Below are 13,794 nucleotides of genomic sequence, written 5' to 3' on the forward strand. Positions count from 1 at the left end.
AGTCTGAATGTTGCATCTTTAACAGAGCCATCCAGCGGCCAGCCTCCGTTTCTCCAGCATGGTAAATGGATCGTGTTTCGTTTTGATTTTGAAATAACGAGCCTTCTAAAACTGAAAATATTTCAACTGCGATGGAAGAGTCATATTTTTGATGAGATTCGGTCATGTACAAATACATTTGAATTTTTCTACTTCGATGACATTTTTACATTATTGCCAATTTAAAGCAATTTCTAAGGTATTATTTTTTAACATTTTATACATCTTTATTATCTTACCTATTATTCTGTGTGTAGACGTTATGGGAATGGAAATTTCACAATTCGAGAAAAAAATACCCTACTCGACGTTGTTTAATTAACGATAGATATTATTCGTGTATTGATTTCCTACGTTGATAAAAGCCTAAGGTTAATACTACTACCTACGTACTTACCACTTCTCTCTTATACGTAATTTTATCACCTAAGATGTTCACTGTAGAGATACCCTATATAAACTAGATGAAATTTCAACCAAAATAAATTTATTACTTAAAATTTAAAGGTCACTTTTCTTTGGTATTTATGTTAAAAATATTACAGATAAGTATAAATAAAATCATCACTGGGAATGAGCGAGGAGCAGGAGAGTAAAAAATTACAATTGGTGAGAAATTTTGAGTAATAATAAGGAAAAGAATTTGATGACGATGATGTTTCTGATGAAGGTGGAAGTGATGATGAAAAGTAAAATACTGTATAAGCTATATCGTATAAACTTAATAAAAGCAATAATGTTCCACGAACGGAGAAACGATTTCACATTTTTAATTCAGATATGTGTTCGGCCATTATTTTTGCAGATTTTTGTAGTTTGCTGATTTCTTCATCGGTTAAACCCAATTTTACGATCGACGATACGCCGTTTTCGCCCAATACGCAAGGTAATGATAGAAACACTTCGTCGGTAATTCCGTAAAAACCCTGGAAACGAAAATGGTTTAATATTTCAACTTGAGAAAGAGATATTTTACGTCAACTCGAAGATTTTTTCACATCACAGAGGCTGAGGGTAGAAAAATGTTTCCAACTATACAATGGAAAATTGAATGAGGTTGTTTTTTTTTCTTCGAAACAAATCGAAACTTTTGCAGTCAACTTTGGTGTAAAACTTACTTTGACATCGGTGCTAACCGCATGCACTTTATTACTATTTCTTATAATCGTTTGTAGGAGATCAGCAACACTGAGTCCTATCGCCCAACACGTAAAACCTTTTAATTTGATGATATTATAAGCGCTGAAAAAAACCGACAATATTTAATTAAATTAGCGAAGTTATTAAAACGATGAAAAAGAATCAATTGTTACAACCTCTCGACTACATCTTTCCAAACACTCATCCAGTTATCCGGATCATCGGGGGCTCCCATTTTAGGATATAATTCTTTGAGTAGTACTCCTCCTACGGTTACTCCAGACCACACGGGAACTAGAAATTGATTTTTTTACATATTTCAGACAAGTACGTACATTAACAGGTATTCTATCCCGATTACCAGCCCATAAAATTAACCTATAATTGGTTCGATTCGAAATATTACCTATATAGGTTATTGTATACTAACCACTAGAATCTCCATGTTCTCCGATAATCCACCCTTTAATGCTTTCGGCAGCGATGTCCATTTTTTGTGAGAGTAAAAATTGAAAACGAGCTGAGTCTAAATTTGTTCCCGATCCTATAACTCTGTTACGAGGTAAACCGCTTAATTTCCAAGTGAGGTAAGTTAATATGTCGACTGAAACAAAATAGGAATAGGTAAGTATTGCATATGCATACTCACTCACTGGGAGCTCACAATTTTTCGGTTGCTTGTTTTTATACTTATGAGTAGAATTTCTTTCTGAATCTTTAAAACTTTTATCGCCTACGTGATCGTGATCACAAATTGGACAGATCTGTTCAGATGAGTTCGATCAAATTAAATGAGCTAAATATAGAACCTATAATTTTATTTGATTTTAATTTTTTTCTCGCTGTAAGTAAATGATATAATGATACTGATATCATTCAAATTATGTCAGAACAGACCTGATTAAATTTACTCATATCACTAATGAATGAATGAAAGAATGATTAAGAAGACATAATTAATACCTGGATTACTGACGATTAAGAATATAGCACTAGGACTGTGCTTCACTAAACCAGGTATCATCGTTTTAAAAATTGCTAAATTTTTTTGCATCAGACTTAAACGTGTATCGCCTTCTTTTTGACGAGCACCAGCACAAACAACGACAATTTTAGAATTTGCGGATATAATGTAATCTAAAACAAATTACATAGAAAAGTTATTCATATCGTACACAGTTATCTGGATATCTATAGCGAAGAAAAATAAATTCTCACCAGGGCCAGCAACAATTTTAGCACTTTTCATAAACGTCGCTCCATGCTGTAAATCTAGTAATTCTCCTTTGAGTTTATCTTCATTTAAATCAATCAGAGCAATTTCGCTGGATACGTTCTATATAAAAAAAAAATACGAACAAATATTTCAAACAATAATTCATCGTTGGGCTAAATTGTAAATAATGATTCGATTGCTATAGGTACCTGAGTTAAAATACTGAAAGCGCACGCCATACCCACTGCTCCTGTGCCGACAATTGTGATTTTATTCGAAGCAGAAGGAGCCTTTGGAGCAATCTCTGTAATAAATCTCGATTTTAAATCACTTTCGTTGACGGCATCTTTTAATATATCACTCGATGCAGAACTGGGTCGTGGTTGATCACTCGAATCGGTTGAACTTCCACCAGCAGGAGTTCCATCTTTTCCTGGTATTCTGCAAAAATTAAAATTAAAATTAAAAGATCAGTTAGCATGTATACGTCTTGCCCTATCCGCAAAAGTAGCTGGTCCCCGTAAAAAAAAAAAAAATAGGTACGTCTCTCATATGCTTTTAAATTTTTTTTTACCAAAATTTGAGAAATAAATGTGTGGAAAAAAGTACCTCTAATCATAATTTTATACGAGTAAAAAGCGTTCTAAATAGGGTATGTATGAGTAGGTAGGTAGTCAAACTTGGAACAAATTTCGTGGAAACCAATGAAGCGATACAAAATACTCGTTGCCAAATGTCGAACTAAGTATATTGGTTGTGTTAAATCTAACATATGGTGTGAAATTCTCGAAATAACATCAAACGATTAAAACGAAAGATTTTATGCATCATTTTCAGTACCTACATTCTTTCCTTATTTTAACGTAAACTTTACTCTGGTGTAGATATAAAAACGTAAGACAACTAACGTTTGAATGACAACTTATCAATCTTTATATAAATAGAAGAATAAACTACTGCCAAAGTAATCTTTGAAGGTATCTAATTGCAATTAAAAAGAGCATCTCTGGGTAAGATTTGTGATGGCCCAGTTCTTATATTTTGACAATCTTTTCTACGTGTCGTAATTTTTATTTAAAAAACGGAATCGTGTCATTTTGAGCACCCCTGACTCTTTTTTCAGGTGACTCTTTGGGCTAAAATTCATACTGAAACTATATATCATCAGTTTAAATTCGTCAAATGAATTTATTTACTCTTGGTAAATGCATTTTTCTAAATTAAAAAAAAAAAAAAAAAAAAAAAAAACGATACAGAAATCCCGAATTTATTAAAGATTTAGTATTTACATCTGGAAGGTGCCCTAGATGCACATTTTTTTTAGGGATTTTTAATTTTTCAACCCTTCCTAACCCCTCTTCAGCAACTAAAAAGTAACGGTATAAAATTGTAAAAAAATCTTTTTTTTTACATTAGGTATAAAAAATTCTAAAAAAATCTTGAAAGTTTTTTCAAACGAAAATTTGTAATTCCAACTTTTTTGGAGAGTAAGGAGTGAGATAGTGAACTAAAAATTTTGTGTTTGAGGTTTTAAACTACGAGGAACACTTTTCACTGGCTAATTTCAGATCCATTTTGCATGTTTTATCTGCTGACTTTTTTTTTTTTTTTTTTTTGAACAATCAGTCGGAATATTAAAACATTTGAACAGATCACTATAGATATCAAACGTTACCGTATCATCTGTCGAAAAATATGAATCATCGGGATAATCAAAAGAAAATGTGAGTCAAATACGGAAAATAGCTATGGTAGGTACTTAAAAAAGCCAATTTTTCAATAAAAGATAAAATCTCTACGTTGAAAAAAAATCATCGACAGGAAATCGATCAGAACAATTCAATTGGAAAGCATCAAAAGCATCGTTTGAAAGCCAAAAGCAGGAAGTTTCACATTTAGTTTCCTTATACCAACCCGGAAATACACATTAAATAGGTATGTAAAATTATCGACTTCTTAATCATTGTTCAGTAATGAAAGAAAATTCAACTGATTCGCGAGAAGGAGCACAAAGTACGTGCATCACAATATTCCTCAAAACTACATCTCTATTGCAAAAAAAAAAAATTCGGACTGTCAATTCATTATCTCGTTTAAAAATTATCTTGATTGGTTTTGATAAGTATTTGAAGGGCATTACCGCATAGTACTACCTAGACCTATATTTCAAATTAGGTACCTACCCATTCAAATGAAAAGAAACGATTGTATCGAGGGAAGAAAATGTACTCGCCTGTTTTTATAAAATCAAGACAGTATTCTTTTACGTACAATCTAAGTATTCAGATAATAATCAATTGCTTAGTCTCATTATTGGAATATTGGAATTTATATCAGAATAAAATATTATGAGGAAAGCATGGGCAAGTTGAGCATCCCAGCAACGACGACAACAGTTTAAAAACGACGACGATAAAATTTTTTTAAAAAATCAATAAATTGAGCAATACTTAGATGAATACCTGCTTTATGGCACATGATAAAATTTTGTGCATAAATGCAAAAAAATGCAACAGAGCGTACTATGCGATAAAAATCAACATTCCACAATTCTATGATGGAATACACTCACTTCATTTTAGACTCGAAGATGAACCGATCGCAATGGCTCAGCTTGCAACCAATTTTGAATTTTTTTCGTCACTAACTCCGCATCGATATTGGTAAAACGAGCAAAAAAAAAAAAAATAACAAATTTAAAACATAAAATCGAAAATACGTTAGTCACACATTGGACTAGACTGATGAACACGCTACACGCGACTGATTGTATCACAAGTGCGAAATTTATTTAGCAGTGCAATTAATTAGACATAGACGACAAAAGTGAAATTTTTACGTTTTTCGGCTCATTGAGCATGCGTCGATTTCCCTATTCGATATTTTGTCTGTTTATTCGATCACTGAAGTAAAAACTCTGTCATCGAGTGCATCACTTGAAAAAAAAATTATAAATAATTTTTTAGCGGTGCTCGATTTTTCTAAAAATGACTTCAATTTGCACAGTGAGAATTCGACGTAATAAATCGCAATATCAGATAGGTAACTTTTTTTCGAGTTCTGATGGGTATCATTTGATACGTAGGTAACGTTAAAGCATATGGAAGTAAATAGAACCGAATAGGTAATAAATTATGTTTGTTTTCTAGTTAATTTAAGTAGTCAACTTTGAGTTGATTAAATATGCTAAACATTATGAAAAGGAAAAAGAATCGATTCGATGGAATTCAGCTCAATATTTGTTACATGTTAAGTATAAGTATGATGAAAAGAAGCGAAAAATTTAACGATACGTGATTACCTGGCATCGCAGTCGTTTTCATCATTCTCCTGCTTTATCATCTTGAACGATTAATTTTCAAAACGCTTGGCACTTGATTACCAGAATTTAGAAGCTGGGTACGAAATGATTTCAATTTATACTTGGACAAACTCGGCTACGTACATAGGTATGTAAAACTAAAATAAACAAAAACAATAACAATAGTAATAAAAAGTTAGAATTATTTCAACCGTAATATGTGACAGCCAATAATAAATACCTATGTTAATTGCAAACTATATAATAACCAACATCGCGAACTTACCAATGGATAGGTATTTGACTCGAATGCGTATGTAGATGTACTTAAGTATAAATTGATTGCGTTATAATTAAAATAATGCTGACATCAGCGAAGAGAAGAGGCACACTTATAAATAAGAGTACAATGAGTACATTGATACAATTGAGGTGAACCAAAATACCTACATACGTACCTACTATAGAATTTCGTTCGTTAATATTTTAAAACAAATAACACGAATGAAAAAAAATTACTTAGGTACCTCCTGATAACGATATGAAGACAGAATATTTTACAAACCTATACCCCTACCTATACCGAATATCAAAGCTAAATGCGAAGGTATAGTTTGGTAGGTACTTAAAATAAATAAAATCTATACATAAGCCTTCAACAGCTTAAAATATACGTAAAGACGAACTAGTAATCTGCTTACCTATATTTTTAGGAACGTCTTCGCCAAAAAAATCTGCAATCAATGATCAGGATTGATACTATTCGTGGTCAAGCTCTGGTCTTACTAGCGTTAAAATCTAACTGTTGAATGAAATCATTCATTCTCTCAAATAGCCCGTAATACCGACGATGATTTCATCAGACTGTCAGATTACATTATATTGACGAATTTTCCACCGAAAGAATAAATTCCATGTAACACCAACACGCGAGGCAAGTCACGTAAAATCCAACCATGTACCTAATATTTCTGCAAAAAAAGTGCAAATTTCAACGTATTTTCTATTATTTCATCATGATCAGGGAGCGATGAACTTCGGAGAAAGGCTTGCATAGCAAAAGATCTTACAGACGGTAATTTTCGTTGGTGTTTTTCCCCAAATTTTTTTGTGATCAGGAGAGAAGTTGTGGGGTGGCTTTATACAAAGGGATCAACGTTATTGTGGGGGGGGGGGGGTGGTTTTAAAGGACCGGTGGAATTAAGTTGTTTCTTGAAAAGGAACTCGTATTTAGAATTATTTTGATGCAAAATAAAACTTTTTTGGATGAATAGGATTTTTGATCTTTTTTTTTTCAAGTTTCGGAGTGTTTCGACTCAACTTTATAAGTACCTATTACAATTTAGTGAACTAAAATTTTCAGGAAATTTTTTTTTAATGATTTTGACTAAATTCAGTGAAAACCTTCATTTTGAGATGAAAATCACTCCGAAAAAAATTTGGCTCCTGAAATGCCCCTAGAGGAGAGGTATGAGTCTTCGGAGAAAACACATTTTCGAAATCGTGTTTTGAACATTTTTTTCTCTCAAATATTTCGCATCGATTGAGCCAAACAACGAAAAGATCTAATTTTTGAGGAAATTCTTAGCCATTATCGCCAATTTCACAAAATCGAAAAAATAACACGAATTGCTCAGAAATAAACGCGACTTGGAAATTTTCAACCGCTCAGTGGAACCCTAAAATGGGATTTGATGGCAATTGCCTAAGTTGACGCAGAATCTGAAATAGGTACCTATACCTACCAAGTACCTACTATCTTTTGGTACAAGATAATTTTCCCAAAGCAGGATAGGAATTTTCGAGAAAAAAAAATTTCTTGTCGAAAATTCCTCCTAGTTTAAATTAAAGGGTTCCGTTGAATTTAGTCAAAATCCTCTGACTTGTTTTCCTAATCATACCACCCCAATGAGTCAACCTAATGCGACCGTTTCACGATGTTATCGGTCGTTATTACCTGTCGTTTCGAAGCTCGAGTATCGAAATTTTTCACTTTTGTGTCTTTTAACATATGAGCTGCACAAAAAGTATGTATTTTATTGTAGGTGGGCATTTTTTTATTTAATGAAATTATTGTCTCTGAAGGTTTCAATACAGCGAAAAGCTGTGAACGGGGGGGGGGGGAATTCAGTCGACTTTCTGACATATGGGTAATGTCAGACTTTTGAAAAATTTGAAGAAAATGAATCATTTCTTCGAAAATTTTAGGAAAACATTCAATTACTTTCTGACATTAGTATGTCACATTTTCTGAAAAATCTCGATGAATTACGCAAGTCAATGACCTCGAGATGAGAGATGAGATATACGGGTCAATGCCCTCAATATGCCAGACATGAGTACAGACGACCTTGAGACTAGACAGACGGGTTATTGACCTTATGAGCCCACATAGGCGAACAGACGACCTTGAAAAGCCAGACAGACGAGTCAATGACCTTCATAGGGCAGAAAGACAGGTCAGTCACCTTGAAAGGCTAGGAATAAATACATACATTGAAAGGCCAGACGGGTGGGTCAATAACCTTCATGTGGCACATTAGCACGTCAGTGAACTTGAGATGAGAATCCAGACATACGGGTCAATGACCTTCAGAAGCCAGACGTGATTACAAGTGACGATGAGTCTAAACAGACAGACAGGCAGACAGGCAGGCAGACAGACAGACAGACAAATGACCTTGGGAAAGCAGACAGACAGATTGTCAATGACCTTGAAAGGTCATACATGCAGACAGATGACCTTGACAGACCAGATAGATGGGTCGATAACCTCCAGGGTCCAGACAGGCAGGTCAGTGACCTTGAAATGTGAGTCCAGACATATAGGTCAACGACCTTGAGAAGCCAGATATGAATACAGACGACGTTGATGCTAGACACACGGGTCAGTGACCTTCATATGGCAGACAGACAGGTCAGTGACCTTGAGAGGCTAGGCATGAATACATACGACATTGAAAGGCCAGACGAGTGGGTTAATAACCTTCATGTGACAGATTGGCAGGTCAGTAAACTTGAGATGAGAGTCCAGACATACGGGTCAATGACCTTCAGAAGCCAGACATGATTACAAATGATGTTGAGTCTAAACAGACAGACCGACGGACGCACGGACAGGCAGACAAATGAGTGAATGATCTTGGGAAAGCAGACAGACAGGTTGACAATGACCTTGATGAGGTCATACATGCAGACAGAAGTACAGAGGACCTTGACAGACTAGTTAGATGGGTCGATAACCTCTAGAGGCCTGGCAGGCAGGTCAATGACCTTGAAATGCGAGTCTAGACATACGGGTCAACGACCTTCAGAATCCAGCCATGAATACAGACAACCTTGATGCTAGAAATACGGGTTAGTGACTTTCATAGGGCAGACAGACAGGTCAGTGACCTTGAGAGGCTAGGCATGAATACATACTACATTGAAAGGCCAGACGGGTGGGTCAATAACCTTCATGTGGCAGATCAGTGACCTTGGGATGAGAGTCCAGCGACATATGGGTCAATGACCTTCAGAAGCCAGACATGATTACAAATGATGTTGAGTCCAAACAGACAGACAGACGGACGGACGGACGGACGGACGGACAGACAGACAAATGACCTTGGGAAACTAGACAGACAGGTTGACAATGACCTTGAAAGGCCATACATGCAGACAGAGGACCTTGACAGACCCGATAGATGGGTCGATAACCTCCAGGGGATCAGTGACCTTGAGATGAGAGTCCAGCGGCATATGGGTCAATGACCTTCAGAAGCCAGCCATGAATACAGACGACCTTGATGCTAGACATACGGGTCAATGACCTTAAGAGGCCAGGTAGGAGTACTTATATCCTTCAGTGAACAGGCGAACGGGTCAATGACGTTAAGAAAAATATACGAGTAGGTATTTGGGACTTTTAAAATTCTGCCCGACTTTTGAGAACTCATAAAAAATTATGATCTTGTGAGCGATTTAATTACTAAGAAGTTCAAAATGTTGGAAAAAATGAGCAATTCCCAACATTTCAATATTGGGTACCTACTTATGTAAGAGTTTCTAGTCGTTTCACTCTATGACTTTTAAGAAGTTTGAAAAAATCCAAGCGAATTCCCAAAATTTACTTACAATCAGGTACCCACTTACCTAATTCTTGACATAAAGTTATTGGGTATAGTACATGATTTAAAATTTTCCTAGCAGAGGAGACTTCATCTCCACTTTTTTGGGCAAAAATTTCAAAAATTGGAATGATTATTTCAAAGAAAAAAAAATCAAGCTTGAAAAAAAAGCTAATCAGCCAGAGTGAAGCGAGATCAAAAACTTTCAAAAATTAAATTTTTGAGTTGTAAATAAAATTCCTTATATACAGGAAAAAGATTACTTTTTCTGATTCAAACATTAAACATTTTTTGAATTTAAACAATAATTTTTCGTATGCAAAAACAGCAAGCATGAAGTAGCCTGAGCGAAGCGAGGGCACTAGCTCTCAAAAATGTGTAGTTCAAATTCTAAAAAAAGTAGACAAATGATCCCTTTTCTATGAAATTTTTTCAAAATTCCGGAAAAAGGCGAGAAATTAATTTGATAGGTAATTTCGAGTCTGATTGAAAAAAACAGTACTTCTTGATGAAAAGTGATGAAAAGCAGGACGTATGCAGGACTAGCAGGATTGTTAGACACCTTTCAGAAAATAATATTGCGGAAAAAATGGAAAATTTCACTAATATGTACATAATTATAGTACATACAAAATTTTTAAATTAGATGAAATATTTCCTAATAGTGGAGGCAAATAAGAAAAAAAAACATTTTTGGCTACCAAAGATTTTATGATGAAAAATAATTGTCAAGGGTAGTCCCCTGAATAATTCCTGAGAATTACCACCACACAGACCCCTTGCTAATTTTTTTATGGGGGGGGGGGGGGGGGGTTGAACCCCCCAAAATGGTTTTTTTGCAGTTTTATCCTCAGTGGTTGATTTTACGTCAAAAATAGCTTTATATTTGAGTTCTTACGTCAAATTTCCGATCTAGTGACATATCAACTGTCCTTCTACCTCCAAGGGTGGTGGGGCTAGAACCATTCAAATTGGAGGGGTTTTCTAAAAAACACAAAAAAGCTATCGGCACGTACGAGGGGTGAAATAGGCCCCGAGAGTGTTTGGGTTGATACTAGCATGGAAGGTGGGTACCATCGAGAAACTACCGCGTGAAAAATTTCAGATCAACACCACCTCCCCTTTTTGGGGAACCCCCCTTTTCTGAAATTTTAATAACACTTTTCTAGTTTTCTCAGCCCCATTTTAACCGATTTTGAAGATTTTTCAGGATGTTACGTATATCCTTAGTAGGCATCCCCATAAACATTTTCAACCCCCTCCCCTCATATTTACCCCTCAAAATGGTGTAAAAATGTGTCTCAGGGAGAGTTGGGGGGTAAAATAGGAATTTTGGGGAAAATAACTGAGTATTAATGTGTAGGGTGTCGTTTTCTTATGATTCGATACCGCTGAGCACGAATATGACGTCAGAATTTTTGCTACACTCACCTAGCCCTCTCCAGCACACTTAGCCTCCTCAATTTTTACTATTGTTAAAAAGCATCAAGTTAGTTGAAAAACGTCATTTTGAGGGGTAAATATGAGGGGAGGGGGTTGAAAACTTTTGTAGGGATACCTATTAAGGATATACATAACATCCTGAAAAATTTTCAAAATCGGTTAAAATGGGGCTGAGAAAAGTGTTATTAAAATTTCAGAAAAGGGGGGTTCCCCTAAAAGGGGAGGTGGCGTGGATCTGAAATTTTTCACGCGGTAGTTTCTCGTTGGTACCCACCTTCCATGCTAGTATTAACCCAAACACTCTCGGGGCCTATTTCACCCCTCGTACGTGCCGATAGCTTTTTTGTGTTTTTTATAGAAAACCCCTCCAATTTGAATGGTTCTAGCCCCACACCCCTTGGAGGTAGAAGGACAGTTGATATGTCACTAGATCGGAAATTTGACGTAGAACTCAAATATAAAGCTATTTTTGACGTAAAATCAACCCCTGAGGATAAAACTGCAAAAAAACCATTTTGGGGGGTTCAACCTCCCATAAAAAAATTAGCAAGGGGTCTGTGGGGTGGTAATTCTCGGGAATTATTCAGGGGACTACCCTTGACAATTTTTCATCATAAAATCTTTGGTAGCCAAAAATGTTTTTATTTTCGAAATATGATGCTAATTTGCCTCCACTATAATCTCTATAAACCTGAAAAATTCCCTTAAAAATGCCTAAATACATAAATGATTTTTTATGCTCTATGGGTATGAATACCTAATACCTATGTGAAAATATGCTCTTAACAAATTAGTCAGGCTAAATTTTCTAAGAATTTATTAAATCGGGGAGATTATTAAAAAATCTAATTAATTTGAAAATTGACGTAATTTTATGCTTACCACAGAGATTCAGCAATCACGACTCTTCATCTTCCTGGCAAATGGGAGCACTCGACGAACATACTATAACCTATAAAAGTTAAAAATGAAGTTAATAGATAGTCAATTCGACATATGTAGGTACTGGCTTACTGCTATGGAAACTATAGTTAGGTACCGTTATGCTCAAGATTAAAGGGTACCTAGACTTACACTCGTATGTATATGTACATATGGAATTTGATTCATCATCGGCATCGGCGTTATCATCGCTATCGTTTTCAATTTCATGAACTACGCTATCAGTTGCTCGTTGATGTAGTACATCAATCACGATTATATTTTTTAACATTGTAAATAAACAATGTTCAGCTTTACAAGCTTTACTTTGGTTGTTATCAGACTTCAGTTATCATTAACACTGCTCACTGCAACTCTGCAACAACTGCAAGAGAATGGAGACTAATAGTAATAGTATTATACTCGTAGCCATAGCCTCCAACAATACACCTTAGATTTCGCCACTGTTATTACAGGTAGGTAGGTAATCGGCAACCGGTACCAGGTGCAACTGGCAAGTGGCAAGCGACGAAACCAGATTAATGGCAATCGGTAGCAAAGCGAAGCGAACAGGCGAACACCAACAGCAAACAGCAACAAATACAAAACCAAAACATGTTCCATAACGTTACTACGATCATGACGTGTGTGAAGAACGACAGTTCTTGTGACTTCTGAACAGAATCGAAGATCGTAAGCCAAAGCCAAAGCCCTCGAAGGCGGATTAGTTGTTACAATCGTGGATCGCGATCGCGGAGAGTAACAGAGCTCAGTGCTCACAGAGCTGTATGCTGTATGCTGTATGCTGTATAGTGTATTGTTGGCATTCCATTCTTCTCGTATTTGTCAGAACTGCTAGTCGACTTGTGTCGCGCTTCTAATTACATACTTTTTATTCATTTATCGTTCTATTATTTTATAATTATTTCATTTTTTACATACGCCTCTAATACCTACGTGTGCGCATACCTACGATATCTGTACCGCGTATTCATTATTATACCTACCTGACGATTGACACAAATACCCACATCGATTTTCGCGTGTGTGTGTGTGTGTGTGCGTGTTTTTTTTACACCAGTTCATATGTTTTTTAATGCCTATTTTGTGTGGTGTTCGCGTTTTATTTTATATCACCAATTTCGAAAAATTGCCTACATTAGAAGAATCGCTTATTGATCTCGAGCCACTGATCTGTCCACTGTGGTGATTACTTACGCTTGATCAAATTTTCCGACTTCTTACTTCTTCAGCTGCGAAACTTTCAAGATTACAGAACGATCTACATACCAATCAGTTACCTCGCCAGAACGGATCGTTTATTCAAGTGGAGTTTTTTTTACCGACCTCCGTTGACCAGCATAAGTAAATCAATGATTAGAAAAATCATCCTTCGGTGTGTGTAATATGACTGTATCTTACTCTCGTCTAGTAGCCAATGGGAGCAGTTTTGGATGCTTTTGGAGCATTTTACGCAAGTGAGTTGTTCACACTCGTAATTTATTGGTACATATTTTGTATGTTTTTGTGATAGTACGAGTAATACATTGGTGATGCACAATGGTGAACGAATCGTTATGATTTGGTATAGGCGTGGACATTTCAGTAATCTGCGTCTATAG

General features: G+C 35.7%; 2 protein-coding genes and 1 long non-coding RNA gene across 7 annotated transcripts in view; 2 read left to right on the plus strand and 1 right to left on the minus strand.

Annotated features, from left to right (window-relative positions):
• Positions 1 to 509: 509 nt before the first annotated feature.
• Positions 510 to 12,192, minus strand: LOC135841063 (L-lactate dehydrogenase A chain-like). 3 transcript variants are annotated; one of them, XM_065357860.1, is made up of 10 exons: positions 12,134 to 12,192; positions 6,398 to 6,667; positions 5,697 to 5,854; positions 2,605 to 2,836; positions 2,398 to 2,515; positions 2,143 to 2,316; positions 1,610 to 1,783; positions 1,356 to 1,473; positions 1,158 to 1,281; positions 510 to 965 (listed from the first exon to the last, which is right to left on the minus strand). In XM_065357860.1, the coding sequence occupies exons 3-10, from the start codon at positions 5,735 to 5,737 to the stop codon at positions 801 to 803; spliced, it is 1,146 nt and encodes a 381-aa protein (XP_065213932.1). In that variant the 5' UTR covers positions 5,738 to 5,854; positions 6,398 to 6,667; positions 12,134 to 12,192; the 3' UTR covers positions 510 to 800. The 3 variants fall into 3 exon arrangements, with proteins under 3 accessions (XP_065213932.1, XP_065213933.1, XP_065213930.1); XM_065357861.1 differs by lacking the exons at positions 5,697 to 5,854; positions 6,398 to 6,667; positions 12,134 to 12,192 and adding an exon at positions 4,968 to 5,174; XM_065357858.1 differs by lacking the exons at positions 5,697 to 5,854; positions 6,398 to 6,667; positions 12,134 to 12,192 and adding an exon at positions 4,310 to 4,458.
• Positions 10,604 to 13,794, plus strand: part of LOC135841073 (uncharacterized) — a 272,383-nt gene continuing 269,192 nt past the window's right edge. The window contains exon 1 of the long non-coding RNA XR_010557834.1: positions 10,604 to 10,620. This is a non-coding gene — a long non-coding RNA (uncharacterized LOC135841073). The remainder of the gene's footprint in view (positions 10,621 to 13,794) is intronic.
• The window catches only part of Best2 (bestrophin 2), a 46,451-nt gene continuing 45,448 nt past the window's right edge, over positions 12,792 to 13,794 (plus strand). For 2 of the 3 annotated variants that reach the window (XM_065357848.1, XM_065357847.1), the window contains exon 1: positions 12,792 to 13,650. In XM_065357848.1, the coding sequence (XP_065213920.1) occupies positions 13,580 to 13,650 (71 nt within the window). In that variant the 5' untranslated portion in view covers positions 12,792 to 13,579. The remainder of the gene's footprint in view (positions 13,651 to 13,794) is intronic. The other variant, XM_065357846.1, reaches the window with a different exon arrangement.

Source organism: Planococcus citri, chromosome 3 (assembly GCF_950023065.1).
Source record: "Planococcus citri chromosome 3, ihPlaCitr1.1, whole genome shotgun sequence".
Lineage (NCBI taxonomy): Eukaryota > Metazoa > Arthropoda > Insecta > Hemiptera > Pseudococcidae > Planococcus > Planococcus citri.

What these genes read in the sequence shown, in the direction of transcription:
- LOC135841063 (XM_065357858.1), bottom strand. Translation starts at nt 4,359, where the DNA reads ATGATTAAGAAGTCGATAATTTTACATACCTATTTAATGTGTATTTCC. An exon ending in AGAACATGGAGATTCTAGTG is followed by an intron (nt 1,474 to 1,609) that starts GTTAGTATACAA and finishes ATCAATTTCTAG; the next exon opens with TTCCCGTGTGGTCTGGAGTA. An exon ending in TGGAAAGATGTAGTCGAGAG is followed by an intron (nt 1,282 to 1,355) that starts GTTGTAACAATT and finishes GGTTTTTTTCAG; the next exon opens with CGCTTATAATATCATCAAAT.